At 51.8% G+C, this 27,996-nt stretch overlaps 1 protein-coding gene and 1 long non-coding RNA gene across 9 annotated transcripts; one reads left to right on the plus strand and one right to left on the minus strand.

The window, feature by feature from the left end:
• Positions 1-19,701, plus strand: KCNIP2 (potassium voltage-gated channel interacting protein 2). Of its 6 annotated transcripts, none has more exons than XM_012439381.3 (10): positions 1-329; positions 14,477-14,572; positions 15,791-15,844; positions 16,473-16,597; positions 16,976-17,045; positions 17,217-17,287; positions 17,419-17,526; positions 17,684-17,788; positions 17,926-17,988; positions 18,276-19,701. In XM_012439381.3, the coding sequence occupies exons 1-10, from the start codon at positions 257-259 to the stop codon at positions 18,321-18,323; spliced, it is 813 nt and encodes a 270-aa protein (XP_012294804.1). In that variant the 5' UTR covers positions 1-256; the 3' UTR covers positions 18,324-19,701. The 6 variants fall into 6 exon arrangements, with proteins under 6 accessions (XP_012294804.1, XP_012294808.1, XP_012294810.1 ...); XM_012439387.3 differs by having other exon boundaries at positions 252-329; positions 15,746-15,844; XM_064373958.1 differs by lacking the exon at positions 17,684-17,788 and having other exon boundaries at positions 252-329.
• On the minus strand, positions 16,491-27,934 carry LOC105708173 (uncharacterized). 3 transcript variants are annotated; one of them, XR_001105260.3, is made up of 5 exons: positions 27,370-27,934; positions 24,032-24,143; positions 20,625-20,897; positions 19,548-19,639; positions 16,491-17,817 (listed from the first exon to the last, which is right to left on the minus strand). It is a non-coding gene; the product is annotated as an uncharacterized LOC105708173 (long non-coding RNA). The 3 variants fall into 3 exon arrangements; XR_001105259.3 differs by lacking the exon at positions 24,032-24,143 and having other exon boundaries at positions 27,370-27,932; XR_001105261.3 differs by lacking the exon at positions 24,032-24,143 and having other exon boundaries at positions 20,770-20,897; positions 27,370-27,931.
• Positions 27,935-27,996: the final 62 nt, after the last annotated feature.

Here is a 27,996-nt window from a genome sequence, read left to right on the forward strand (position 1 = left end):
GCGGCTCGGCTCGGCTCCGCGCTCAGCTCTGCTCTGCCTCCGGCTCTGCGCTCACCTGCTGCCTAGTGTTCCCTCTTCTGCTCCAAGACCCTCGGGAGGGCCCCAGACCCCGAGCCGGATCTCAGGCTTAGCCTCAGCCCAGACTCCTCCAGCCCCGACAGCACACTAGGCCGCCAGGGGGCGCCGTGTGAGCGTCCTATCCCGGCCACCCGGCGCCCCCTCCCACGGCACAGGCGGGAGCGGGGCGCCGGGGGCCATGCGGGGCCAGGGCCGCAAGGAGAGTTTGTCCGATTCCCGAGACCTGGACGGCTCTTACGACCAGCTCACGGGTGAGTCGGTGACGTGGGGGTCGCGGGAGGGAGGGTGGATTCCATTCCTCCAGACCCTTCCGCCTCTCTGACCCTGGCCTGGCCCGCACCCACACTCTGCCCCATTCCCAGGTACTCTCCTGGCCGGTCTGGGCGGCAGGACACTGGGGTTCAAGCCTTGGGCCCCGGGGGTGAGGTGGGGGAGGAGCAGAAGAGGCAGGTGTGGAGAGGCAGCAGGTGTGGGCGTGTGTGACACAGGGCTGGGAGGGTGTCTGGAGTGGGTTGTGTTACGTGCGTGAGCGCCTGTCATTCGTGTGTGTGTGTGTGTGTGTGTGTGTCTCCCACAGCTGGTTGCCATGTGCCCTGGGCTTGGTGACAGCTAGGGTAAGTGCGATTGCGTCTGGCAATGCAATTGTATGGTCTCGTCAGATGTTTGAGGTTGCGTAGGACCCTGATTGTACTGATGAAGTTGTTTTGACCATGTGTCTCTATTGTATGTGCAACGACGTGTTTCGAGTGTGTAATTCTGTACAGGCTCCACTTTAGGGTGGCTTGTCTCTTTGTAAGACTTCATGACCATGAGCCCTCTGGATAAGCATTTGTCAAAGAAGGTTGTATTGTGTTTTATGATTGTCAGATGAGTGTTGAGTGCTAGCTGTGTACTTTCATGTGGTGATGTCTGCAGTGGGGCTCTGTGAGTGTCCATGATGTGTCTCATCCTTGCTGCCTCTCTGGCTTTCTGGTGCAGATAGGGGTCTTTAGCACACCCCACTGCTTCCCCAAGTTTTCCACAAATAGCCCAGGTGGACCCAAGGAGGGACTCTAGTGCTCAACTGCCCAGCCTGTTTTCCAGGAGACCTTATGGCTCCAGCACCTGGCCCCTGCAGGGAGGTTTCAGTTAGTGCTGGGTCAGCTCTCTCCACCAAATCATGTGCTCAAGATTATTCTTACAACTGAATCCTTCACCCCCTGACAACCCTTCCAGAACTTCCCTCAAACCGCAGGAAAACACATCCTCATGCTTCACCTCCAGAGCCAGAGCTAGAAGCCCTAGGCCTGGGAAGTGCCTTGCGGCGTCCCCTATGTACCCCCAAACCACTTGGCTGCCCGGGCATCCTCTCTTTCCCACATGGGGAGGTATGTGAGACCAGTACATCTGTGCATATGAATGTTCCTCGGTTTGGTAGGCAGATCCATGTGTTTGTGTAGGTGACTGTGTCACTCTGCGTACATTTCCATGTGTGTGTGTTTGTGTGTCTCATTGTACAACCTGCTCTAGAAAGCCAGCAGAGTGGGAGGAGGGAGGCTGTCTTCCCTGAGACCAAAACAAAGCTGGGGGGTAGAGGGAGGCCATGATTCTTGTTCTTCCTGAAGGGAGTGAGATTGAGACCTGGGAATGGGGAGGGGACTAGGATGAGGTGCCTTGAGCATGTGTCTCTTCCACCCCCATCACTGTCCCCAGGGAGGCCCTAGTCAGGATCAAGGGAGTCCTTCAGGCAGGCCCCAGATGAGAGAGCATACTATATGTGCCTCAGAGCTGGATGGAATCCAAAGGTCTCGATGTCCAGCTCTTCTGTGAATTCTGTTCCCACCACCAGCTTAGGATTCTTGAGAGTAGTAAGGGCCTAGGGCCCTTTATTAGCATCACGTTAGTCAGTGTCCAGCTTTAATGGATTCTACCTCTTAGTGAAACCATCCCTTCCTCACTTGGCTATTTGAAAGAGATTAGGTCGGGAAGTATTTGTATTTGGAGATGCCCTGACTCAGGTCAGTCAGGAATGGAAGTGCACCAACTCTGTGACTTTTGCTCTCTTGGCCTCACTTTTCTCATCTGTAAAAAGGAATGTTACTTCCCACCTGCCTGCCTACCTCCCAAGGAAAATGGAAAGATCGAGTGTTGACAAGCATCAAGAATTGTGGGCCGGGTCTGCAGCAGCCTAGCTGTAAGGTAGCTCCACACACGACTTGGAAAGTAGAAATAGGACTACCAGGAGCTCTCCTTTCGAAGAGCAGCTTATTTTATAGAGGGAGACGAATCAGATTGCGACGCCAGTGTTAACAAAGACTCCCTGGCCGGCTGGCGGGCTGGCGGGCGGGTGGGCGTCGCTGAGCGCTGGGGGACGCCTAAAGCTGAAGCCTGAAGGCGAGTCGTTGTCCGTGGTGCTGAAGCGTGCGCCAGGCCTCGCCTCCCTTTCCCTGCAGGTGGAATTCCTTTGATCGGATTTAGGGTAGTCTCCAGCCCCCGTCATCCCAGCCCATCAGGCTTGCAGGGAGGCAGCTGGAAAGTTACACCTTAGGGCATCTTGGGTACCCCCGACCGTTTTGCTTCCCCACTCCCACTCCAAGCTCAAAACGGAGCTGGTAGAGACTCTCTTCAGAAAAAAACGAAAAACAGTCCGAGCCCGAGCAGAACCCCCGTCTAATCCCTCGGGTCTTCCCAGCCCGGTGGGACCGCTGGGCAGTGCAGTTCCGAGTGGAAAGGCCGCGCTGTCTGAGCGGAAGAGAGGCCAGGAGAAGATGAGGAGAGGGTTGGAGCCAGGCTGTCCAGGACTGAGCTCGATCCCTGGACTGGGATCTTAGTGGTGTCCCTCCGGCCCTGAGTATTGTTCCTGGGGCGGGGGCGCCCCCGTGTGGCTGCGAGGAGCCATGCTCGCGGAGCTGCTTCGCGATGGGGACCGTCACTGTCTAGCGGACAAGATTTGCCCAGAGTTAGGAGGTCATTCTCACCTCTTAAATGTAGGATTTTCAACCAGAAATATGGGATTCCAATCGAAGGAGTGGGACTGTATCTCTCCTGTAGGCTTTCCTAGGAATTTGAAGATGTTGGAGGGTCCTGGAAGGGTTTACTTGGGGTCTAACCTGATAGAGATGAGTCCGGAGTCCAGGAAAGGGGGCGCAGCGGGACTGAAGTGGGGTGGGGTTGGGGGTTCTTCTCAAAGCATTCGGCTGTAGCCAGCGTATGGTGGTAGAGTCTGTGAACCTGCCGCACTGAGACAGACATAAATAGAAACAGTTATGAGAGCAGGAGATTTGGAGCCGGGAGACAGAAAGTAGTGGGGCATAGCTCTGCCGCCTCTTCTCTGCCACTCCAATACACTGGCCTCTTTCTCCTTCCTCCTGCCTTTTCTTCCATTGGTCCAGAAAGTGTGGAAGTGTGGGGAGTTGCCATGACGACTCTGTCCTCTTACCCCTTCAGCTCTTTATGCCAAAATGGTGGGGGCGGGGTGCGGGGAGGAGTGCGACAGGCGGAGAAGGGGGCTGAAAGGGAGCAATAAAAGATACGGTTCATTCCCCATCCAGCTCTTTTCTCAAAATCCACGTGCGCCTGCTTGGCCTCCCCGCCAGAACCCAGAAAACACTCGCTGAGAAGGCTGAGTCCTCCCCGCCCAGTCTAGGAACTTTGGGGGGCGGGTGCTTCACATGACGGGGCCAGAGTGAGCTCCTCTCGTGCGGCCAAGAGAACATGGGAAGGCTCCAGGGTTTGGATCCTCTGCCTGCCGGGCCGGCCCTCCCGCACCGCCCACACAGGGCCCACTCGGGTGAGGGCGGAGACCGGACCGCCCCGGGCCCTGAAGGCGGAGCTTGGCCACAGAGCTCTCCACCAAACCATGAACCGGTGCCCCCGCAGGTGCCGGAGCCCTCTAGGGCAGGCAGCGCGATCCCTCTACCAGCTGGTGACTGGGTCGCTGTCGCCAGGTATGAGGAAGGGAAGGGAGGGGCAGGATCCTTCAAAAAGTGAGCGAAGTGGAGTAGGAGCTCCGCAGAGGTAGGGAGGGAAGGGCTTCTCACATAGATGGAGGGAGCAACATCCCTCCAAGAAAAGGGCTTCCGAGATGAGATCTCGTACAGGAGCGGAGCAGGGGATGGGCGAGCTTCCTTACAGAGCAGGAGGAAGACAGCGCTCTTCAAAGAGGAAAGGAGAGGGGGCATCGCGGTCCCTCACAATGGTGGAGGGGGCAGGGCTTTTCACTGAAGGCAGAGGAGGGGGCCTCCAGTGAGGGGCAGGGCGCCTCCCAGGGATGAAAGGAGGAGGCTTGCAGCAGAGCAGAGAAGAGGTTCAGCCCTTTTCTGCATTTCTTGGCTGAAGGGGTCTTAAGATGAAGGGTCAGTGTCCAGAAGGGAAAAACCCTGAGATGGGCCTAGACCAACATGAACTCAGCTAGCGAGTTCATGCATGACGTGGGACGGATAGATTTGTGTGGCTTAAGGATTGTATGTCACTGTTTTATCTCTCTCTGGAAGTGTGTATTAATGGGATTGTGCATTACTAAGTTGTGCATCGCTGGGCTGTGTATGGCTGAGTCTGTGTATCCCTGGGGTTGTGATCGCTGGGATTCGGTGACACCAAGACTGTGTCTGTACCTGGAGTTCTGTGCTTCAAGACTGGGTTGAGGGTTCCTGAGTCTCTAAGTTAGTTGTGTAGCCTTCCTGAGGTTGTACCTTGGTGTGAGATTTGTGGAGTGTATGAGGTGTGGATTGAGGATATCCCACAGCACTGCTGAGGTGTATGCACATCTTCACTTGCGTTTCCGTATGGCTACTTGGGCAGGGCCCGCAGAACCCAACTTCCCCTCTGCACCTGGTCTCAAAGAGACCAAAACAACCTAGTCCCATGGCATTCTGGGATCTATAGTTTTTTGGCAGTCTCCATGGGTATTCACTTGAACCCCTAGGGTATAGGCAGGGCTGGTGGCCTCTCCTTGCCATCTGTCCCCCAGAAGAAGGGGAGATGGATGGTGCTGAGCTAGAACCAAACCTGGAAATCTTTTGGGGAGCATATAACCTCCAAGCCCCCTGCTTGGACCTGTCTCCAGTGACAGATGGCTGGAGCCAGGCAGGGCAAGCTCTCAATCATTGCAGGCATGACTTCCAGGACCCAAAATAGCCCCAACATCTAGGGAGGTCATTAATCACCCGATGCAGCTGGGGGCTGCAGTGTCTTTGGCTTAGCTGGGAATGGCATGGGTCTGGGGGACTGAGAGAAGGGCTTTGAGGTCTTCACTGGCCAGGTTAACAGTGGTGGGGAGGCAGGGTATAAAGACAGACTGGGAAAGGTGGGACAGTTGCATAGAGTGGGTTCCCCCACAAGGCAGTGTTACTCACGTTTGAACTGGGGGAGATAAATAACTAAATGATAGGAATATCTCTGTGGTAAGACGAGGGATCTGGGGAATGCCCACCTCATCTCTCAAGATAGTTTTCCCTGGAGTTTCCCCCTCTATCTAATGTGCTTTCTTTGAGATTTCTCTTTGATTGAAAAGCTAAATTTGTGGCACACAGGTGCTTGGGGAGGACAAATCTGCCAAGTCTCTCACAGAACCCAAAGACTTGAGAAGTCTCTGAGTGGAGAGAAGGGAGAGCCTGGAAAAACAGCTCATCCTTTCACTCCTGACAGATTCTGCCACCGGATGCCTGGCTAATTTAGGACCATGAGTCCTAATGTTTGTGCAATGAAGGTGAACTAGCAAGGCTGGGTTGAAGTCTCAGAGAGTTGAGAGTGGGACTTAGGAAGAGAAGGGGCCAGGGCCAGGGCAACTGTCTGCAAGTTATCTGTCTGTCCCTCCGTGAATCAGCAGCAGGGAGCAAGGAGGTGCTGTTGTGGGGCCCCTTTCAATTCAAATAGTCTGGCTTGGCATTCAAGGCTTCATGGAATCTGACCCTTTTTGATTTTATTACCCATAGCTCCCCTACATAAACTAAGCTTTAGTCACCTAGGATTCCTTGACACCCCTGAGAGACTGAGAGACTGCCTGAGGGAGCTGACAAATCACTGACTCTGGTTAAACTCATTCTTTTTTTTTTTTTTTTTTTTTTGAGACAGGGTCTCACTCTGTTGCCCAGGCTACAGTGCAGTGGTGTGATCTCGGCTCACTGCAACCTCTGCCTCCTGGGTTCGAGCAATCCTCTGGCCTCAGCCCCCCAAGTACTGGGACTACAGATGCATGTCACCACGCCCAGCTAATTTTTGTGTTTTTCTGTAGAGAAAGGGTTTCACCATGTTGCCCAGGGTGTTCTTAAGCTCCTAAGCTCAAGTGATCTGCCTGCCTGGGCCTCCCAAAGTGCTAGGATTACAGGTGTGAGCCACCATGCCAGGCCAAACTCATTCTTTATTAGCATGTCAGCTGTTATCTTGGGGAAAAAAAATCACTCTTTTTTCCCAAGTGGGGAGCTTCAATTTCTTCATCTGCAAAGTGGGTATATACTACTACTCACTCTGACTATGTCAGCTGTAAAAACAGAAATAATAGATCCTACCTCTCAGGCTTATTATGAGGACTCAGTGAGTTACTACACGTAAAGTATCCAGGATGCAAAATGTGATGGATAAATGTCATTTCTTTCTTTCTTTTTCTTTTTCTTTCTTTCTTTTCTTTTCTTTCTTTCTTTTGAGATAGAGGTCTCACTTTGTCATCTAAGCTGCGGTACAGTGGCACAATCATGGCTCACTACAGCCTGGAACTCCCACCTCAGCCTCCCAAGTAGCTTCGACTACAGGTGTGCACCACCAAGCCAGGCTAATTTTTTGTAGAGACAGGGTTTTGCCATGTTTCCCAGGCTGGGATGGGACTCCTGATCCACCCTCCTCAGCTTCCTAAGTGCTAAGATCACAGGTGTGAGCCACCCATCATTTCTGACCAAATGTTGATCTCCTTGTTAAGATGGACGGTTGATGTTTGAGCCTGACCTCCTAGTTAAGAAGCTTTTGCTATAATTCATTCCATGACCTGCCTATAACAGCTCCTATCACCTATAGGCATGCCATAAATTTTTTTTTTTTTTTCTGAGACAGTCTCACTCTGTCGCCCAGGCTGGAGTGCAGTGGCGCGATCTTGGCTCACTGCAACCTCTGCTTCCCAGGTTCAAGCAATTCTCTGCCTCAGCCTTCATAGTAGCTGGGATTACAGGTGCACCACCATGCCTGACTAATTTTTTATATTTTTAGTAGAGAGTGGGTTTCGCCAATTTTGGCCAGACTTGTCTTGAACTCCTGACCTCATGATCCATCCACCTTGGCCTCCCAAAGTGCTGGGATTATAGGCATGAGCCACTGCATCCGGCTGCAAATATTTTTTGAATAAGTAGATTCCTTAGAGTTCTCTCAGTGGGGCTGTCTCTCCCTACCCAGTGAGAGCATATTTGGTTCACCTTCATTGCACAAACACTAGCTCAGAGCTTGGCACTCAATTTGTGTAGGACCAGTTTTTATCTTGTTTTGTTTTGTTTTTCTTTTAACATCTTTGCTCTCCAGGAAGTTAGAATGTCTTTGAGGAAACAAGACTGATGCACAGAAATCTGGGTTCAAATCACAGCCTCATACCCTGTTAGCTGGGTGACCTCAAGCAAGGCCCTTTACCTCTCTGAGCCTCATTTACCTCATTAGTAAAATGTGTACAATACTATGCACTGCCCATCTCATGGGGTTGTTATGAGAAGCCATCAAGATAATAGTGTTTGTGGAAGTGCTTTATGAACTGTTAAGAGCTATAGAAATGACCGGGTACAGACTCCCATGCCTGTACTTCGGGAGGCTGAGGCAGGTGGATAACCTTAGGTCAGGAGTTCAAGAGCAGCCTGACCAATGTGGTAAAACCTGTTTCTACTAAAAATACAAAAACTTAGCTGGGCATGATGGCGCATACCTGTAATTCCAGCTACTGGGGAGGCTGAGGTAGGAGAATTGCTTGAACCCAGGAGACGGAGGTTGCAGAGAGCTGAAATTGCACTATTGCACTCTAGCCTGGGCAACAAGAGTGAAACTCCATGAAAAAAAAAAAAAAGCTATAGAAATGTAAGGGGGAGTATTATGTTATTAATAATGGTAGCAAACACTTATTCAGCAGTTACTCTGTGCTAGATGTTATTCTTTATTTTTGAGATGTAGTCTTCCTCTGTCACCCAGGCTGGAGTGCAGTGGCACTATCTTGGCTTACTGTAACCCCTGCCTCCTGGGCTCAAGTGATTCTCCTGCCTCAGCCTCCTGAATAGCTGTGATTACAGGCATGTGTGCCACCATGCCAGGCTAATTTTTGTATTTTTAGTAGAGACAAAGTTTCACCATCTTGGCCAGAATGGTCTCGAACTCCTGACCTCAAGTGGTCCGCCTGCCTTGGCCTCCCAAAGTACTGGGATTACAGGCATGAGCCACCGTGCCCGGCCTGTGCTAGGTGTTATTCTAACAACTTTCCATGTATTATTTTATCGCCCCCTCCTCCCAACAACCATATGAGATGGGAAACTGAGGTATACAGAGGTTGAGAGCCCATCTAGTTAATGCAAGTTGCAAAGCTGGGATTTGAACTTAGGGAGTCTGGCACCCTATCACCTACTATGCTACACAACCTTTTACTGTTCCCACTGATAACATTACAGAATTCCCTGCTGAGTTTTGAGTTCTCTGCAAGGAATTTAGTAAGAATTCAGGTTACTGGTAGACAACTGAAGGCTGGAGGCTCTGAGGGGAAGGGAATTTAAGCTGCCTGTAGTGGATAGGTAAGAGGAAAAGCAGAAGGCAGTGAAGCCCTGGCAGAGAAGATGGCAAGAGCAAAGCACAGAGATAGGACAGGGTTTGGTGTATTTGGGCTACAGTGAGGAGGCTAAACTGGCTGAAACAAAAGTATCTGCCCTGATGAGGGCAGAGGGAAGAATATTAAATGCCAGGGGTGGAAGTTGGACAGTCATAGGGAGATATTTGCTGGTTTCATCTGTAAATAAGTAACCTCTAAGATGTGAGAAACTGTAAGCAACCTCTGAATAGACTTTTTCCTAGGAGAAGGGAGTGGAACAGAAGACCAAGCCTGTTTGAGGCTGGAAGCGGTGGCTGACGCCTAGAATTCCGGGACTTTGGGAGGCCAAAGTGGGCAGATCACTTGAGGCCAAGAGTTTGAGACCAGCCCTGCCAACATGGCAAAACCCCACTTAAAAATATAAAAATCAGCCGGGCGTGGTGGCTCACGCCTGTAATCCAAGCACTTTGGAGGCCAAGGCGGGCGGATCACCTGAGGTCCGGACTTCAAGTTAAAAAATATAAAAATCAGCTGGAAGTGGTGGCATCCCAGCTACTTGGTGGCTGAGGCACGAGAATCGCTAGTGCACTGCACTTTAGCCTGGGTGAGAGAGTGAGACCCTGTCTCAAAAAAAAAAAAAAAAAAAAAGCCTATGTGAAGCATCATTTTCCCACACCTTCCCTGCATGGGGCGGGTCGAGGGAGAGGGAAGAAGCATGTGAGGTTGGACGCCTGCCCCCTGGTGGTGACTATTTAGAACTGCAGATCAGCCAACCTAAACTGGGGCCATAGGGACTGCCCCCCACCCCACAAATTGGGCTGAGACACAGTCATCCAAGAGCTGGACAAGAGGGAGGGCTCCTTCTGGGGCCAGTCCCCCTAAATTGGGCCTCCTGCGTGGACCAGCTTTCTAAGAAGGGAGCCAGTGTAGTGTGGTGGTTTAGAGTGAAGGCTCAGAGTCAGACTGGGTTAAAAGTGAAGCTCTGATCTTGGAGATTTGCTTATCTTTGACCTAGTTTCACCACCTATAATACAAGGATAATAGTACTGCCTTCATAGGTTTATTGTGAAAATTCGGTGTTACAATGCCCGTAAGTACAGAGCGCGTTATCTAGTACGTAGTGAACGCTCAGTCACCATTAGCCAGCAGCGGTAGTAATTCTGTTACTGACCCAGAGGCCTAGTCTTGTGGCTTATTGTCTCTGTAGGCCTCTCCCCACCCCTCTACACACCCTCCCGCCCATCAAGAAGGGGCAGGGAAGAGGAGGGAGGGACTCTGGGGATGCTGGCCAGAGGGGTGGCCCCCTTAGAGGGTTCAGATTTCCCTCCTACAGCAGCTGGGCTTCTCTATCAGCTCAATAACAGTTCCTGAGGAGCAGGCAGGGCTTTGGCATCTCCTGGATGAGGTCCCAGCCAGGAGCCAGCACAGTTTCCCTCCTCTCCCAAGAAGCTTGGATCTCTTGGCCCCAAAGGCAGCTGCAATAAGTCCCCTCCCCAGAGGGTCTTGATGGGGTTAAGTGGCCTTTTTCTGCCTAGACTACTGGATCTTATCCCCTCTCCCTTGGGCCTCAGTTTCACTGTCTGTGGCCTGTGGGAAGAGAGTGCTTTCCTCCTCACAGTCTCCATGGCAACCAAATCGATACTGATGGTGTCCTCCTAGCAAGAGAGGTCACCGCCTTCTCCCTCCACTCTCATACAATTCCATGCCAATACAATGACGCCACGGTAGACCCACTCTCCAAATTATGACACACCCATACCTAACAAACTTCAGACCCACATCCTACAACCCTACTAAAACACAAAAACCTCACTCCCCATGCACACTCACGAATACTCCAACATACTCCCACACATGCAGACTAGATACCAGCTCACATACCCATATGTGTAAGAGTTGAAATGCATAACCATACACCAGACACACACCTTTGTGACAGGTGCACAATCACGTGTAAGCGCACAAAGACACACACATAAGAGGAGACATACGCACTCCCATACTGACAAACAGGAATATACACACAGGAAACACCCAGCCACTGTAACATGTTCTGACCCATGCATCTGATTACTTATACATGTGCAGATGGTGGTTTCTCACACACATACACCCTGCCCTTCCGTGTCTTCTCCCTAAGTTCAGGTTCTCCTTGTGCCCCCTCCCTTTGGCACAGACTAGCCACAGGATGTCTAGGGGAAGCACTCCTCAGGGACAGAGGCAGGTCACTGCCCCCTCCCTCCTCTGGCCCATATCTTGTCCTGTCCTGGTCCCTATACTTTGCACCAAAGGTTCCCGAGGAGGTGCCAGTCCAAAGGCTGAGGTGGCCCTGCGAAGAGGAAGAGGCGGCGGCTGTGGTTGGGAGGCTTGTGGGGCAGAGGCGGGGTGAGGGGGGAGAGGGAGGAGATCCAGGGAGGGAGAGGGGGAGGGAGGCTGCAGGCGGTCCTACTCAGGCTGGGGAGCCTGAGGGGGAGGTGCTGTGAGGCAGCCAGCCGGTGTGTCTGAACCTCAGCCCTGTAGGGGCCATGCCCCAGGCCCACCATGAACCTGGAAGGGCTGGAGATGGTTGCTGTGCTCGTGGTCCTCGCTCTGTTTGTCAAGGTCCTGGAGCAGTTTGGCCTCTTTGAGCCTGTCTCCTTGGAAGGTAATCCAGGTGTCCTGGCACATTTGAGCTGCTGCCCCACAGCACTGGGGAGGGGATATTTCTCTGTCTTCATGACTGGGGGCAGGGATGAGCAGGTGAGTGATGGGACAGGCATCCGCAAGGTGAGTAGGGGTGCTTGGGGGATACGACATCTGGCAGAGGAGAAGAGGAGGCCTTGAGGAGTAGATGTGGAGGGAGGAGGGAATCTGGAGGATAAGGTGTTAGGAGGTGATGAGGGGTACAGTGTGGAAGGACTGGGGTGTGGAGATGAGGAGGCAAAGGGATTCTGGGGGATACCAGGAGGGGTCTGGAGATAGGGAAGGAGTGTCTGGAGTAGAAGAGGGAGGTTCCAGGGATCCTGAGATAACACCAGATTTCTGGGCGGTCCTTTTTGGAGTCAGGGGCCCACCACAGTGCCTGTGCATTCTCTCCACACCTCCATCTGTGCAGTGTAGCTTATGGGGTGTATGGGCTCAGTGTGTGAGAGACACAGGGTGTGACTCTGTGTTCTGTATGTGAGAGAGTACAAAGTATGTAACTGTGTGAGCCTGTGTGTGGGAGAGGGATGTGGCTGTATGTGTGAGAGTGACAGGGCATGTGGCTTTGTAAGATGGTGGACGTGGCCAGGCCTGAGTGGCACAGTGTGTGGCTGAGCCTATTTTGAGTGTCAGGTTGTGTATGTGCCTGATTCCAGAGTTCCCTGAGGATATACCAGCTCCATACCCAAGGCTTGGGAGGAGGTGGGTTCTGAAGGGAAAAGAGTGTGAACATTGTGATGGAGACATTTATAGCCCAGCTCTGATTAGGGATGAGGGCTGCTTCCCAAGACCCCTTGCCTCTCCAGGCGCCTATCAGGATCCAAGGGCAGAATGGTCTCCAGGGCCTAGACACTGGGAGTGGAAAAATCAACTCCCCTTCCCACCCCACCCCAAAGTCAGGAAGGAGAGTAATATTGGGGTGGAGAGGAGAGCACTTCTGCTTCCTCCTTGGGAGTTTTGACCTCCCCCTCCTCTTCACGGCAAGAACTGTATAGCTCCATGGCATGGATGTTCCCTAGTGCCACCAGGGACAGAAAGACAGGCCAGAACCATGGGGCACTGCAGGGTAGATGCCTGGAAGAACTGGAAAAATATGAAGGAAGCTGGTAACAAGAGGAAGGTCGATGAATTGCCTGCTCTAGGGTTCAGTAACAGCAGAAAACTCCTAGCTCACCCTCTATGCTCTGCTGCCTTTATTGGGGTGGAGTGGAGAACAGGGAGTTGGACTGAGATGAACTGGGACAGCTGGGGTGAGCTCATTCTCATTCACTCTGGAAAAGGTGAAGTTGATTGAGCTCTAACTTACCATTCAATTTAGATGGGAAACGGGGAAGAGGGTTCATCTGGGAATCCCAGGAAGCCATTCTCTTCCCACCTTTAGAGGAGACAGAGGCTTGGAAACAGGTAGGCGCTGGGGTCAGGAGCAGGAGAGCCGCCCCAAAGTCGGGCGACTTCACCATTGGAGGCCCCAGGTGCAATCCGGCTTTGGGAAACCAGAGTCCAGGCTAATGGAGCCCTGGGCTGGAGGCCAGGCCTCCATCGATCCCCCTGCCTGGTCCACCACCTCCCTCCCACCTCTCCATGGTTCCTGGGGTGGGAGGAGGTAAGGATATGTTGAAGGGGAGGAGGTGGTTACTCACCCAGTTACCCTCCTGGTCTGGAAGGTGAGGCCTGGATTGGGAGGGTGGGGTGTATGGAGGGGGAGCAACCTTTAACTAAAGGAAGTTAGACCCCTCCAGGAATGGACTGAGGCCGACTTTAGCCGCTGTGTCAGATCCGGTGGACTCTGACCCAGGAATCTGAATGCAGTGCAGCTGGGAGACAGACAGACAGACAGACACACACACACACACACACACACACACACACACACTAATACTGAGGGTCCTCCAGTCAGTCAGAGCTGCAGGACATGTGCGGAAATAAGGAGAAAAGAGGGGAAGGCAAGTTGATCAGTGGGCCCTGGATGGCCACAATACACCAGAATACTCACCTCCAAGATCTCTTATTGTCTCTAAGTCTGCTATTATTTTACCTTCAAAGAGCAAGCCATACTGGAAAGGGCTGAGTAGGGGCCGCAGTTTAGGGTAGATGAGTTAGCTGATGAGGAACCCTGCCCTTTGGCAGGAAGATTCTGGTCACCTTGGAATGAGAAGGGGTTACAAGAAAGAAAACTGGGTGTACCCAGGAAAAATGAAGCCTCTGTGGGTGAGGTACAGCCTTAGATATCTGGGTGCCATGGGGACCCAGGTCACAGTATGATATGGGTATGTGTCATGACAACCTTCAAATGTATCATGTTATAAGGTCACAATGTGTCATAGTGTTCTTAGTAGACTCATGTGTCATGATGTCTAGAGGCATTGTGTGTTCTTGTGTGGTTTGATCATGCTGTGTGAGAGATGGCCTATGTGGGTCTCCATGTGTGTGCACCCTGTTTTACTTAGGTCTCATTTGTATATGTTTAGGTTAAGGAGTACCAGATCATAGTCGTGTGTGTGTGTGTGTGTTGGAGCATGCATATTAGGCCATCAGGTGTGAGTTACTGGATATCAAGCTGTCACTGGCATCCATCACTGTGATTTATCATTCTACATGTCACTGTACATGCCTGTCATCATAGGTGTGTGTATGAGAGAGGTGTTCCTACCCAGGCAATCCTTGGGTTGGACGTCACCCTGAGAGGTCCAGCCATGGCACTTGAGCCAAGGGCACTAGGTCAGCAAAGACACTGAGGCCACTGCCACCTCCTCCTTGCCGTCTCGCTGTCATCGGCCTCATCCCATTAAACAAAGTGCCTGAGTCTCACCTCTGTGGACCCACTGGGCTCCCCCAACCCTATTCCAGCCACCCTTCCCCCACTCCAATTCCTCCCCCAGCCCCGTCCCCAGATGGGGTTGATTTGTGACTGGTGGGGAGGGGACAGGGAACAGAGGGACAATGGGAGTTAATGTGCCTTCCTGGGGTCTTCTCTCTTCCCAGGCCACCCTCCAGGGCCCACTAAAAAAGCGCTGAAGCAGCGATTCCTCAAGCTGCTGCCGTGCTGCGGGCCCCAAGCCCTGCCCTCAGTCAGTGAAAGCAAGTGCCTCTCCTGTGCTTCCGGGGGCGGGGCCCGATGTGTGCGTGCGTGTGTGCGCACGCCCTAGGCCTGCGTGTATGTGTGCGCGTGCCCCAGGCCTGCGTGTGTGTGTATGCGCGCATGTCCCAGGCCTGCGTGTGTATGTGTGTGCGCGTGCATGCCCCAGGCCGGTGGGTGTGTGTATGGGGCGCGTGCCCCAGGCCTTGGTGTGTGTGCGCGCTCATGTCCCAGTCCTGCGTGTGTGTGGGGTGTGCCCAGGCCTGCGTATGTGTGCGCGCGTGCATGCCCCAGGCCTGCGTGTGTGTGTGTGTGTGTGTATGCGCGCATGTCCCAGGCCTGCGTGTGTGGGGGGTGCTCCCCAGTCCTGCGTGTGTGTGTGTATGTGTATGGGTGTGCATGCCCCAGGCCTGCGGGGGGGGTGTGCGCGCGCACGCGCGCGCGCGGGGGGGGTCAGGGGTGGGCGCTGGCTAGGCTAAAGCATAAGGGGGCGTGGCTACTGTGTGCGCGTGGCTGGTACCAGCGTGCGTGGGCGTGGTCAGTTGGGGGCAGGGCCCGAGTGCGTGTGGGCGTCACTGCTCCAGCAAAACTCGGTGGGACCCAAGAGTGTGGGCGTGACCAGTGTGACCGGGCTGAGGCCTGAGCCTGTGTGGCTGTGGCGAGACCAGGCGGCCGTGAGGGTCCGTATGTGGCTTAGCTGGGTTAGTGTCTGCAACTCTGCGGCCGCCCCGTCCCCACTGTGTTGTGGGCCCCTGATATGTGTTGCTCGTGCCCCGGACGGACAGTGACGGGTGTAGAGGATAGCACCCACCCTCCTCCAGACGCCAGGGTATTTGGGTTTTCTGTCCCAGCCTGGTTCCCCGCTGAGTGATCTTGAGTTGAGTGACCTCGCTTTGTCTCTAGGTCTCCGTTTCCTCAGTTGGGCCTTTCCCACCTCATAGGATCATACTGCATTTTGCAAGCCGTAAAGGCCCGTTTTGTACTTATTTGAGCATGCTGTTGTGTTGGACTTGGGTCCCACACGGCGGTAGATTTGGAAAAGGTCAAGTGTGAGTCCCGCAAGCTTGTTTGCGTGGGGTCCATTTCGTGTGTGTCTGTGCTGGTTGGGTGTGCCTTTGCGCGGGCTAGGGTGTGAGGTTTGCTGTGAGTGTGAGGGGCGAGGTGTGTGTTTGCAGTTGGCCGGGTCTTCCGCTTTCTCGGTGACAGTTCGCTCCCTTCAGCATTAGCCGCCCCAGCCTCCCTCCGCCCCCACAGACCCCGCCTGCTGGACCCAGGTGACTTACGCTCCTGGTGGGGGCGGGGCGGGGCGGGACCGCCATGGGAGCGCTTGTTGGGGGTACTTGCTTGGGCGCTGGACATGGGGGCGGGGCGGGACTGAGTTGGGGCCGGGTGTGAGGTCTGGATGGAGGTTGGCTGAGCTGGGTGGGGCATGGCTCGGGCATGGCTGGCTGGGATAGATGGGGCGGGGCGGGGCGAGGGGAGGGGGTGGACAGGGCAAGGCTGGGTGGGGCTGGGCGAATCTGAGTTGGTCTCCAAAGGCCCAGAGCTCTGACCCACAGACGCCCCCTCTCGAACGCGCTTTTACCACTCCTCACTTTCTGAAACGAAGAAGCGGCTGGAGGCCTTCCCATCCAACCAGGGATCCAGGACCCAGGGGCGAGCACTGAGTCGGATCCCTGGCTCTGGGGCCAGGCCTGGCCTTGGCCCGCTCATAGACTTCGAAGATGGCCAGCATCTTTTCTCCTTGCCTCAGCGTCCTCAGCTAGGGGCCCAGGGAACTGGCAGCCTGGTCTCCGGCATGGATGGGACTGGGAGGAGGGTGAATGAATGGGATCAGTGATTTGAAAAGGGGTCGCGGGGGCCGGGCCTGAGGCGCGGCTGTCCTTCCTACCGCTCCTGCAGACAGCGTGGAGGATGAGTTTGAATTGTCTACCGTGTGTCACCGGCCCGAGGGTCTGGAGCAGCTGCAGGAGCAAACCAAGTTCACTCGCAAGGAGTTGCAGGTCCTGTACCGGGGCTTCAAGAACGTGAGTGCAAAGCCAGGCCAAACTCAGCAAGGGTGGGACAGAAGGACCCAGGCCGGTCCATAGTTTCCCACAAAGCATGGCTTGGGTGCTTGAGGTGCGGGCGGAAGGGAGGCGAGGCCCTGAGCCCGAACTTCTAGCTGGACGTTCTGGGGCGGGTCCATAAAGGAAGTGGCGCCTGTAGACTGCCAGTTTCGTTCCATGTTTTTCATTTGTGCACTGGGAAAGAAGTCTTGCCTCCCATCACATGAGCCATGTGGTGAGTCCTCTGGAGGCTTGAAGATTTTCTCCCTCCCTGGGAGTGCTGGGCCATGGAGGGAGGTGGGGGTGAATGGAAGGGGATTTTGTCTCTGCCCTCAGCCTGGTCCCCTCCCCTTCCAGGAATGTCCCAGCGGAATTGTCAATGAGGAGAACTTCAAGCAGATTTACTCCCAGTTCTTTCCTCAAGGAGGTGAGGGGACAAGGCCTAAGGGGGAGCAGCTGTCCATCTCTAGGCTGAGCCAGGGAGGATTTCTGGAGGGGCTGGGAATGCCAAGGTGATGGCGGGTATGGGGAGCTCCGCAGAGGGAGGAAGTCCTCTCCTGTGTGGAAGTCAACTTACTTCACCACACTCACCCTGCAGACTCCAGCACCTATGCCACTTTTCTCTTCAATGCCTTTGACACCAACCATGATGGCTCAGTCAGTTTTGAGGTGAGCTGGGCAAGGTGGGCCAGGGAAGCCTGTTTCCTGGGACTTCAGGGCCAGGATCTCCAGGCCAAACCCAGAGAAGGGGTTGGGTGAAGAGTACCTGAAGACACAGCTCCCTCCTGCCTCTTTCCCAGGATTTTGTGGCTGGTTTGTCGGTGATTCTTCGGGGAACTGTAGATGACAGGCTGAATTGGGCCTTCAACCTGTATGACCTCAACAAGGACGGCTGCATCACCAAGGAGGTGCAGGGCAACTGAAGGGCTGGGGGGCTGTGGTGGTGATGGGGGTTGTGTGCGGAGGGTGATGGGAGGGAAATATGACCCACATATGCCCACAAGCAAGGGATCAAGGGAGGCTGGAGGCTCTGAGGAAGGAGCCTCTTCTCTCTTGGCCTAACAGGAAATGCTTGACATCATGAAGTCCATCTATGACATGATGGGCAAGTACACATACCCTGCACTCCGGGAGGAGGCCCCAAGGGAACACGTGGAGAGCTTCTTCCAGGTGCTTGGGACTGGGTAGGCTGGAGGGCCCTGGAGTGAAGGGAAGGAGGCCAAGAATCAGCAGGGAACTCACCTGACTTCTGTCTGCCTCTCTCTTGCCATTCCTCCTGTTCTCCCCGCCTGACTACCTTTTTGCAGAAGATGGACAGAAACAAGGATGGTGTGGTGACCATTGAGGAATTCATTGAGTCTTGTCAAAAGGTACAGCTCCCTGCCCTCTACGTTACCCTGACCAGGACTCAGGCCTGATTCAGTAATGTAGGCAAAAGCTTCTTTGGGCAGAATACCACCTCCCTACCTCACCCCCACATGTCAATCCTATTCCTTTGTGGGAGGCTGTCCCCTTCCCTACCTCAGGACTCTCTGGGCATCTCCTTCCTCTGTGCCTTTGAATGTCCCCATCTCTGACTCAGTGTCCCTCTCCCTGTCTCTGACAAGCTCTTTCTCTTTCTCTTTCTTCAATCTGCTTTGTCACACCATGGCCACAGGATGAGAACATCATGAGGTCCATGCAGCTCTTTGACAATGTCATCTAGTCCCCCAGGAGAGGGGGGTCAGTGTTTCCTGGGGGCACCATGATCTAGCCCTAGTCCAGGTGGACCTCACCCTTCTCTTCCCAGGTCTAGCCTCGTCCTAGCCCTCTCTGGGGGCTGTAGGGATGCAAGAGCTTGGGGATTCAGTAGTCCAGATCTCTGGAGCTAAAGGGCCCAGAGAGTGGGCAGAGTGCATCTGGAGGGTGTTCCCAACTCCCACCAGCTCTCACCACCTTCCTGCCTGACGCCCAGTGCTAAGAGTGCCCCTCCTGTAGTAATTGAGTGGTTCCCCACCTCCTACCCCCACTCTAGAAACCACAACACTAGACAGATGTCTCCTGCTATGGTGCTTCCCCATCCCTGACCTCATAAACATTTCCCCTAAGACTCCCTTCTCAGAGAGAATGCTCCATTCTTGGCACTGGCTGGCTTCTCAGACCAGCCTTTGAGAGTCCTGTGGGAGGGGGACAAGAATGTATAGGGAGATATATTGGGCCTGAGTCAATGGGTAAGTCCTAGGGGGTGGCTGGGGTTGAGTAGAAAGGCCTGGACAGATTGTGAGTGCTCAGGCATACCAGGTTATAGCTCCAAGTTCAAAATGTCTGCTACCACGGGCCATCAAAATATAAGTTTCCAGGCTTTGCAGAAGATTTTGTCTTTTTGGAAATGCCCCAGAAGTTTTCCACACCCTCTTCAGTGTCCATGGAGAGCTTGGGGCTGGATATCTGGCTCCTCCCTGGCATTAATTCCTCTCCTTCCTTCCTGCATGTGTTGGTGGTGGTCTGGCAAGGGAATGTGGATGGGAGATGTCCTGGCTGATGCCTGCCAAAGTTTCATCTCACCCTCCCTGCTCAGAATCCCTGTTGATGGCTATGACTTGAGTTTTTCTTTCCCATGTTCTCTATAGACTTGGGACCTTCCTGAACTTGGGCCTATCACTCCCACAGTGGATGCCTTAGAAGGGAGAGGGAAGTGGGGAGGCAGGCATAGCATCTGAACCTAGTGTGGGGGCATTCACCAGAATCTTCAATCAACCTGGGCTCTACCCACCCCCCAGATAACCTCCTCAGTTCCCTAGGGTCTCCTCTTGCTCTACTCAGTCTACCCAGAGATGCCCCTTAGCACACCTAGAGGGCAGGGACCATAGGACCCAGGTTCCAACCCCATTGTCAGCACCCCAGCCATGCTGCCACACCTTAGCACACCTGCTCGTCCCATTCAGCTTACCTTCCCAGTCAGCCAGAATCCAAGGGGAGGGCCCCCAGAGAGCCCCGCTTCCCCATCAGAAGACTGTTGACTGCTTTGCATTTTGGGCTCTTCTATATATTTTGTAAAATAAGAAATATACCAGATCTAATAAAACACAATGACTATGCACAGGCTGCTGTCTCTGCCTTTTCTCCCTCCCACCCCACAAATACCACACAACCTCTAACTCATGCACCTGCAGCCTTTTAGATAACTAAGAAAGTGCCTTTCTTTTCCATAGTTGGCCAAACCTTGGTATGAGACTGAGACACAGGCTCTGGAATGGTTGGAAACCCATCCAACCTCAGGCTCCCCCATGAATCTCCCTCCCACACAGCCTGAGAGGAGACAAGGAAGGAAGGACAGGACACTGATGTCCTGAAGACTGTGCCAAGCAAGCTGTTTTTTTAGCTGACATTCTTACAAGTTGAGTCACAGATTTCTAATTTACTGACTTTTTAGTTAATCTCAAAGTGTGTGTTTTTGAGGGCCTCCCTTTAGTTTTTTTTTTTTTTTTTTTTTCTTTTTTGAGACGGAGTCTCACTCTGTTACCCAGGCTGCGGTGCAGTGGTGAAATCTTGGCTTTACTGCAGCCTCCGCTTCCTGGGTTCAAGCAATTCTCCTACGTCAGCTTCCCAAATAGCTGGGATTTCAGCCATGTGCCACCATGCTTGGCTGATTTTTGTATTTTTAGTAGAGACAGGGTTTAGCCATGATGGCCAGGCTGGTCTCAAACTCCTGACCTCATGTGATCTGCCCGCCTCAGCCTCCCAAAGTGCTGGAATTACAGGCATGAGCCAACATGCCCAGCCCCTCCCTTTAGTTTCTTTGTGTCAACAAAAGAAGTTGAAATGAAAGTTCCTTTGTGTCAAGATTCCAACCTTTCCTCCGGTGTAGATAAATATTTTTTGTGTCCATACCCCAGCCAGGAATGATGGAGGAATGAGATGGAATGGACCCAAAGCAGGTCACCATGAGGCAGATGGCACAAAGGATGACACAAACTTTCTGTGTGTTCCCACTCTTTCTTTGTTCTGCTCCTGGAGAGGTACTCACCAATGGTAGATTCCTCTCATCCTTTCTCTGGGTTACCATTATGTGGTGACTAAGCTTCACCATCCACAGGAGGAATATCAGGCCTTTTCCTCACTCATGACAAAGTCAAGGGAAGGGATATGTTGTCCAAGAAGCAAAAACTCACTTTCAGCGTCCATTGTTTCATCATCTGTGTTCTCTGCTTATATCATCAAAGAACCATCTGCTCCTTGGGTCCTTGGGTTTCTTTGAGTCATCAGCATAAACATCTGATAAAAGCTGTGAGCCCACTATCTAGAAGAAAGAAAATGCAAGAATTCCCATGCAGTTTTATATCTCTGAAGCTCATCTGTGGGTCTTAAGTTAAGACCCTGTGATCTAGGCTGGGTGTGGTGGCTCGCGCCTGTAATACCATCACTTTGGGAGGCCAAGGCAGGTGGATCACTTGAGGTCAGGAGTTCAAGACCAGCCTGGCCAACATGGTAAAACCCTATCTCTACTAAAAATGCAAAATTAGCTGGGCATGGTGGCGCTTGCCTGTAATACCAGCTACTTGGGAGGCTGAGGCCAGAGAATCACTTGAACCTGGGAGGCAGAGGTTGCAGTGAGCCGAGATGTCACCACTGCACTCCAGCCTAAGCAACAGAGCAAGACTGTCTTAAAAAAAAAAAAAAAGGCCTGTGATCTAGTCTAACCATCAGTCTTCCATTTTATAGAAGAAACAGGCTCAGAGAAGGGAGAATACTTGCTTGAAGTCACTCAATGAGTTTGTAGCAGGACTGAGACTAGACCCAATCCCTCAAGTCTCTGTCAAGGATGGCCTTGGGGCACAGTAAAGAGTTGCATGTGAAGAGTGGATGCTGAGCATGTCATGCATAATCCAAGCAAAGTAACACTGTGACCGGTTCTCGTGATGCCCTCTGCTTTTCCTTCATGGCACCATATACTTACTTGGGTAATTATTTACTTGTCTTCTCCTATACATTGTAAGTTCCTGAGGGCTTCCTAAGTGCCTGGACTAGGGTTTTTTTTTCTTTACCATCTTATCTCTGGGGCCTGGCACATAATATGCCTTCAATAAATAATAGTGGATAAATGAACATGGTGAATGTATGTATATTACAGAGACAGTTGTTCTTTTCTTTTCTTTTGAGACCAGGTCTCACAATCTCAGCTCACTGCAATCTCCACCTCCCAGGCTCAGGTGATCCTCCCCTCAGCCTCCCCAGTAGCTGGGACCACAGGTGCATACCACGATGCCTGGCTAATTTTTTGTATTTTTGGTAGAGACAGGGTTTTACCATGTTGCTCAAGCTGGTCTTGAACTCCTGAGCTCAAACGATTTGCCCACCTGGGCCTCCTAAAGTGCTGGGATTACAGGTGTGAGCCACCATGCCTGGCCCAGTTTCCATTTTTTAAGGTAGATTCAAATTTAGTGGAACTGAAGCAGAGAATTGCTAGTAGGCTGAAAAGTGCCCCAGAGCCCAAGCCTACAGATGGGATCCAGAAAAAAACAGTAGGTTGGCATTCAGATTATTTTTTGTTTGTTGGTTTTTTGAGACAGAGTCTCCCTCTCTCACCCAGGCTGGAGTGCAGTGGAGTGATCTCGGCTTACTGCAACCTCTGCCTCTCGAGTTCAAGTGATTCTCCTGCCTTAGCCTCAGAGTAGCTGGGATTACAAGCGCATGCCACCATGCCTGGCTAATTTTTCTATTTTTAATAGAGACAGGGTCTTGGCATGTTGGTCAGGCTGGTCTTGAACACCTGACCTCAGGCAATCCAACAACCTCAGCTTCCCAAAGTGCTGGGATTACAGGTGTGAGCCACCGCACCAGCCTCAGATTATTTAGTCTTAGCCATTGGTCGGGTTCTGAATGTCAGCTGCTCCGTCTCAAAATACTCTCCTTTCTTGCTTTCCAGTATTTCTTTCTCTCCCGGTTTTCCTCATGCCCTTCTGGTGACCCCTTCTCTGCCCTCCCTTATAGACTCATCCCTCTCAACTTGAATTTTAAATCGTAGGCCCCACAGCTCAGACCTAAGCCTCTTTTCCAAACCACCCCAATCCCATGGCTTTAAACACCATCGCTATGCAGATATGTAGAGGCTCCTAAGTTCATATCCCCAGAACTCTCTCTTCCGAAATCCAAAACCTATCTATTCAATTGCCTTTTTTTTTTCTCTGTCTCTCTGTCACCCAGGCTGGAGTGCAGTGGTGCAATCATAGCTCACTGCAGCCCCAAACTCCTGGGCTCCAGTGATCCTCCCATCTCAGCCTCCAGAGTAACTGGGACTACAGGTGTGTGCCACTTACACCCTGCTAATGTTTTAATTTTTTGTAGAGATGGGGTCTCACTATGTTGCCCAGGCTGCCCTCGAACTCCTGGGCTCAAGTGATCCTCCTCCGTCTCAGCTTCCCAAAGTGCTGAGATTACAGGAATGAGCCACCATACCTAGTCCAATTGCCTATTTGATACATTAATGTGGACCTGTAATGGTTAAATTTAACATGTTCAGGGCCGGGTGCGGTGGCTCAAGCCTGTAATCCCAGCACTTTGGGAGGCCGAGGCGGGTGGATCATGAGGTCAAGAGATTGAGACCATCCTGGTCAACATGGTGAAACCCCATCTCTACTAAAAATACAAAAAATTAGCTGGGCATGGTGGCGCGTGCCTGTAATCCCAGCTACTCAGGAGGCTGAGGCAGGAGAATTGCCTGAACCCAGGAGGCGGAGGTTGCGGTGAGCCGAGATCGCGCCATTGCACTCCAGCCTGGGTAACAAGAGCGAAACTCCGTCTCAAAAAAAAAAAAAAAAAAAATTTAACATGTTCAAAATGGACCTTAGATTCATGCCTTCCCAGTCTTTCCCAACTCAGTAAATGACACCAACATCCATCTAGTTGTTCAAGTCAAAATTTAGAAGTCTTAGGCCGGGCACAGTGGCTCATGCCTGTAACACCCCAGCACTTTGGGAGGCCAGGGCAGGCAGATCACGAGGTTGAAAGTTTGAGACCAGTTTGGCCAACATAGTGAAACCCTGTCTCTTCTAAAAATACAAAAAAATTAGCCGGGCGTGGTGGTGTGCGCCTGTTATCCCAGCTACTTAGGAGGCTGAGGCAAGGAGAATCACTTGAACCTGGGAGGTAGAAGTTGCAGTGAGCTGAGATTGCACCACTGCACTCCAGCCCGGGCAACAGTGTGTGACTCTGTCTCTATTATTTCTCTTTTTTTTCTTTCCTAGAATATACTCCAGGAGTGACTCTGTCTCAAAAAAAAAAAAAAAGAAAAAAAAATTAGAAGTCTTCATTTCTTCCTCTCCTTCATTCTCCCTCCACCCCCATTTAATGAATCACCAATTCCACCACCAAAGGTACACCACCTCTTTTTGTCTCTGATGCTGTTTCCTGGACCAAGACACCATCACTACTCACCTCAATACTCCTTCCTATTTGTCCATCTGAAATAGCTCCTCCTTGTTGCAGTTGGTTGGTTTCTTCCCTTCATAGGCCTTACCACAAATCGTGAGTTTGTTATTGTCTGGTTCTCCAAACAGAATGTAAAATTGGTGAGGGCAGGGCCCTATCTCATTCATTCCACAAATATTCATCATAGGTCTACTAAGCACTGGTTACTGTTGTAGGTGCTGGGGGTGGGTGGGGAGAGGTGTGTGGTATGGTGAGAAAGTGGTTAGCAGTTATATGGCAAGAACTACTCTTCAAATTTAAGGGACACAGAAATGGGGCCGTCCTTCCCTATGAGACTGGACTATGGCAAGTAGGTGAAATTGTGGCTGCTGACTTGCTGGCAGTTGCCATGGGGCAAGATGAAGGCAAAGAGGAAATGTCATGGGACTAAGGACATCAGCCAGAATGACAGCCCCCAAATCTCCTGTCAACCTATAAGGAAGCAGCTGAGGGAAAATGAATACAAGTAGAGAGTTTATTATATGCTTGAGGATTGTAACCCAGGAGCATAGATTCAAGTTGCTCTGAATAGACGCTCTGATTGGCAGCCATTACAAGTGGATATTCATAAGGAAAGAAGAGGCAGTTCCTGAGTTATTTACCAAGAATTTACATTAAAATAACATAAACTATTAATTGGCTTAATAATGCATACATTGTTAAACTATAGGGTGTATGTTAGAGTGTCCAGTACAACATTATTGGGTTAATTTATAGCTACTTGTGGCAACAGCAAGCATGTCAAGAGATGAATACATAGCTCAAAGGAGGGACACGTAAGATGTGATTCTGTCATTTTATTTTCTTTCTTAATTTTTTTTTTTTTTTGCAACCAAGTCTCATTCTGTTGCCCCAGTTAGAGGGCAGTGACACGATCTTGGCTCACTGCAACCTCTGCCTTCCAGGTTCAAGTGATTCTCCTGCCTCAGCCTCCCAAATAGCTGGGATTGCACGTAGGCATCACTACACCCAGCTATTTTTTGTAGTTTTAGTAGAGATGGGGTTTCACCATGATGGCCAGGCTGTTCTTGAATTCCTGACCTTCTGCTCGCCTCAGCCTCCCAAAGTGCTGGGATTATAGGCATGAGCCATCGAGCCTGGCTGATTCTGTCATCTTAATGCCTTGCTGGGCATATTTATTTTTATTTATTTTTTCTTTTAGAGGCAGGGTCTTGTTCTGTGGCTCAGGCTGGAGTGCAATGGTGAGATCCTAGCACTACAGATGCACACCAGTATGCTTGGCTTTTTTTTTTTTTTTGAGATGGAGTTTCGCTCTTGTTGCCCAGGCTGGAGTGCAAATGGCATGATCTCCGCTCACTGCAACCTCCGCCTCCCGGGTTCAAGCGATTCTCCTGCCTCAGCTGGGATCACAGGTATGTGCCACCACGCCCGGCTAATTTTGTATTTTTAGTACAGGGTTTCTCCGTGTTGGTCAGGCTGGTCTTGAACTGCCAATCTCAGGTGATCTGCCTGCCTCGGCTTCCCAAAGTGCTGGGACTACAGACGTGAGCCACCATGCCCAGCCTATTTTTATTTTTTTATAGAGACAGGGTCTGACACTATTGCCCAGGAAGGTCTCAAATGCCAATAGTATGCCCAGCCATCTGGGCCTGATAATTTAAGAGGACTCTCATTCCTCAGATAAAAGTTCTTTTTGGCCAGGTGAGGTGGCACAGGTCTATAATCCCAAAACTTTGGGAGGCTGAAACTGGAGGATCACCTGAGCCCAGGAGTTCGAGACCAGCTTGGGCAAGATGTTGAGACCACCCCCCATCTCTGCCAAAAATGAACAAGTTAAATGAGTGTGGTGGTGGGCACTCACCTATAATCCCAGCTACTTGGGATGCTGATGTTGAGAGCCCAGGATTCGATACTTAAGCTATGATTGCACCAGCCTGGGTGGCAAAAGTGAGACCTCTTCTCTCTTTTGTGAGCCAGAGTCTCAATCTGTTGCCAGGCTGGAATGCAGTGGTGTGATCTCGGCTTACTGCAACCTCCGCTTCCTGAGTTCAAGCAATTCTCCTGCCTCCGCCTCCTGAGTAGCTGGGACTACAGGTGCACACCACCAGGCTCAGCTACTTTTTGCATTTTTAATAGTGACAGGGTTTCACCATGTTGGCCAGGATGGTCTCGATATCCTGACCTTGTGATCTGCCCGCCTTGGCCTCCCAAAGTGCTAGGATTACAGGTGTGAGCTACATCGCCTGGCCAAAACCTCTTCTCCTAAAAAAAAAAATTTTTTTTTAAAGTTCTGTTCTCAACCCCAACGGACCACAATATTCAGTGAAGCTGCTATGGCCCCTAACTCTCAGCACAGGAGGTCCCTTAAGAAAATGTTTGGCCAGGCCTGTAATCCCAGCACTTTAGGAGGCCAAGGAAGGCGGATCACCCGAGGTTAGGAGTTCCAGACTAGCCTGGGTAACATGGTGAAATCCCGTCCGTCTCTATTAAAAACACAAAAAATTAGCCAGGCATGGAGGCGGGTGCCTGTAGTCTCAGCTACTTGGGAGGTTGAGGCAGGAGAATAGCTTGAGCCCGGGAGGCAGAGGCTGCAGTGAGCCAATTGCGCCATTGTGCTCCAGTCTGCGAGACAGAGTGAAACTCCGTCTCAAAAAAAATTTAAGAAAATGCTTGCTCCTGGCCGGGCGCAGTGGCTCAAGCCTGTAATCCCAGCACTTTGGGAGGCCGAGGCGGGTGGATCACGAGGTCAAGAAATCGAGACCATCCTGGTCAACACGGTGAAACCCCGTCTCTACTAATACAAAAAATTAGCTGGGCATGGTGGCGCGTGCCTGTAATCCCAGCTACTCAGGAGGCTGAGGCAGGAGAATTGCCTGAACCCAGGAGGCGGAGGTTGCAGTGAGCCGAGATCGCGCCATTGCACTCCAGCCTGGGTAACGAGCGAAACTCCGTCTCAAAAAAAAAAAAGAAAATGCTTGCTCCTAAACCCCATCTCAACAATCCAGGACTGAAAAGAAGAGGGACCATAAAAGTCCCAGAAACTACAAGTTGGGCTCCGGCTAGAGGAAGTAAATATCAGACTGAAGTGTAAGATGGACGGTTCTAAGTCTTAATCATCAGAATGAGACTGAGATGTTCACTTCATGTTTACACCTCACAGGTTGAGACAGACTTCTCAAGCAACATAAATGTAAAGTGCATTAGGATAGGACTACAAGAGAGCTCTGAGAACATGCAGCAAGGACACCCAAACCAGGGAAGGCTTCCCAAGGGATCTCATGCCCCACTGCGCACATCGCCCGCTCTCCATTCCCAAACGAGCCAGGCTTTTCATGCCTCCCTACCTTTGGGCTCTGTTGTTCGTTCCACTTGCCTGGAGTGCTGTTTTCCCTCCCATCCTGCTCAGTCAGGCTAACTTCACATTCTTTATACACCAGCTGAAAAGTGAAGCCATGCCCACGGCCTCTCCCCAAAGGAGGAGAAGTATCACCTATTCTGAGCTCCGAAGCTCTTGGGGACACCTTATGGGAACTGTGTGTGTGGTGGCTTGTCTCCACCGCCGCACTGTGAGCTCATGGTGTTCCTACAGCCCAGCACAAGGCAAGCTCAATGGATGTCTACTGAATGAAGGAATGAACGAATGATTGCATTTTAAATGGAATTAGGGGAAAATGATTCAAGACAGAGGAGTGAGCTGAGCTCCTTGGAATGGTGTCTTAACCGAAACAAGCTTGGGTCAGGCAGATGTAATCAGCTCACCTATTACAAGACTCCATAGAAAATAGGTCAGTTCTTTCCTATCGCTTTAAGAACGCGAGGCCGCGGTTTCGCGCCTGCGCACTGAGAGAGTAAACACCTCTCCTTTTCACCTTCCCCCACTTCTCCCTAAAGCCCCAAGCGGCCGCAGCCTCCTCCTGTACTCCCCTCCTTCAGGTAGAGTAATGGTCCGTCCCAGGGAGCTTAGCTTGTTC

Source organism: Aotus nancymaae, unplaced genomic scaffold (genome assembly GCF_030222135.1).
Source record: "Aotus nancymaae isolate 86718 unplaced genomic scaffold, 86718_ANA_hifiasm-v0.15.2.pri h1tg000010l, whole genome shotgun sequence".
Taxonomy (NCBI): domain Eukaryota; kingdom Metazoa; phylum Chordata; class Mammalia; order Primates; family Aotidae; genus Aotus; species Aotus nancymaae.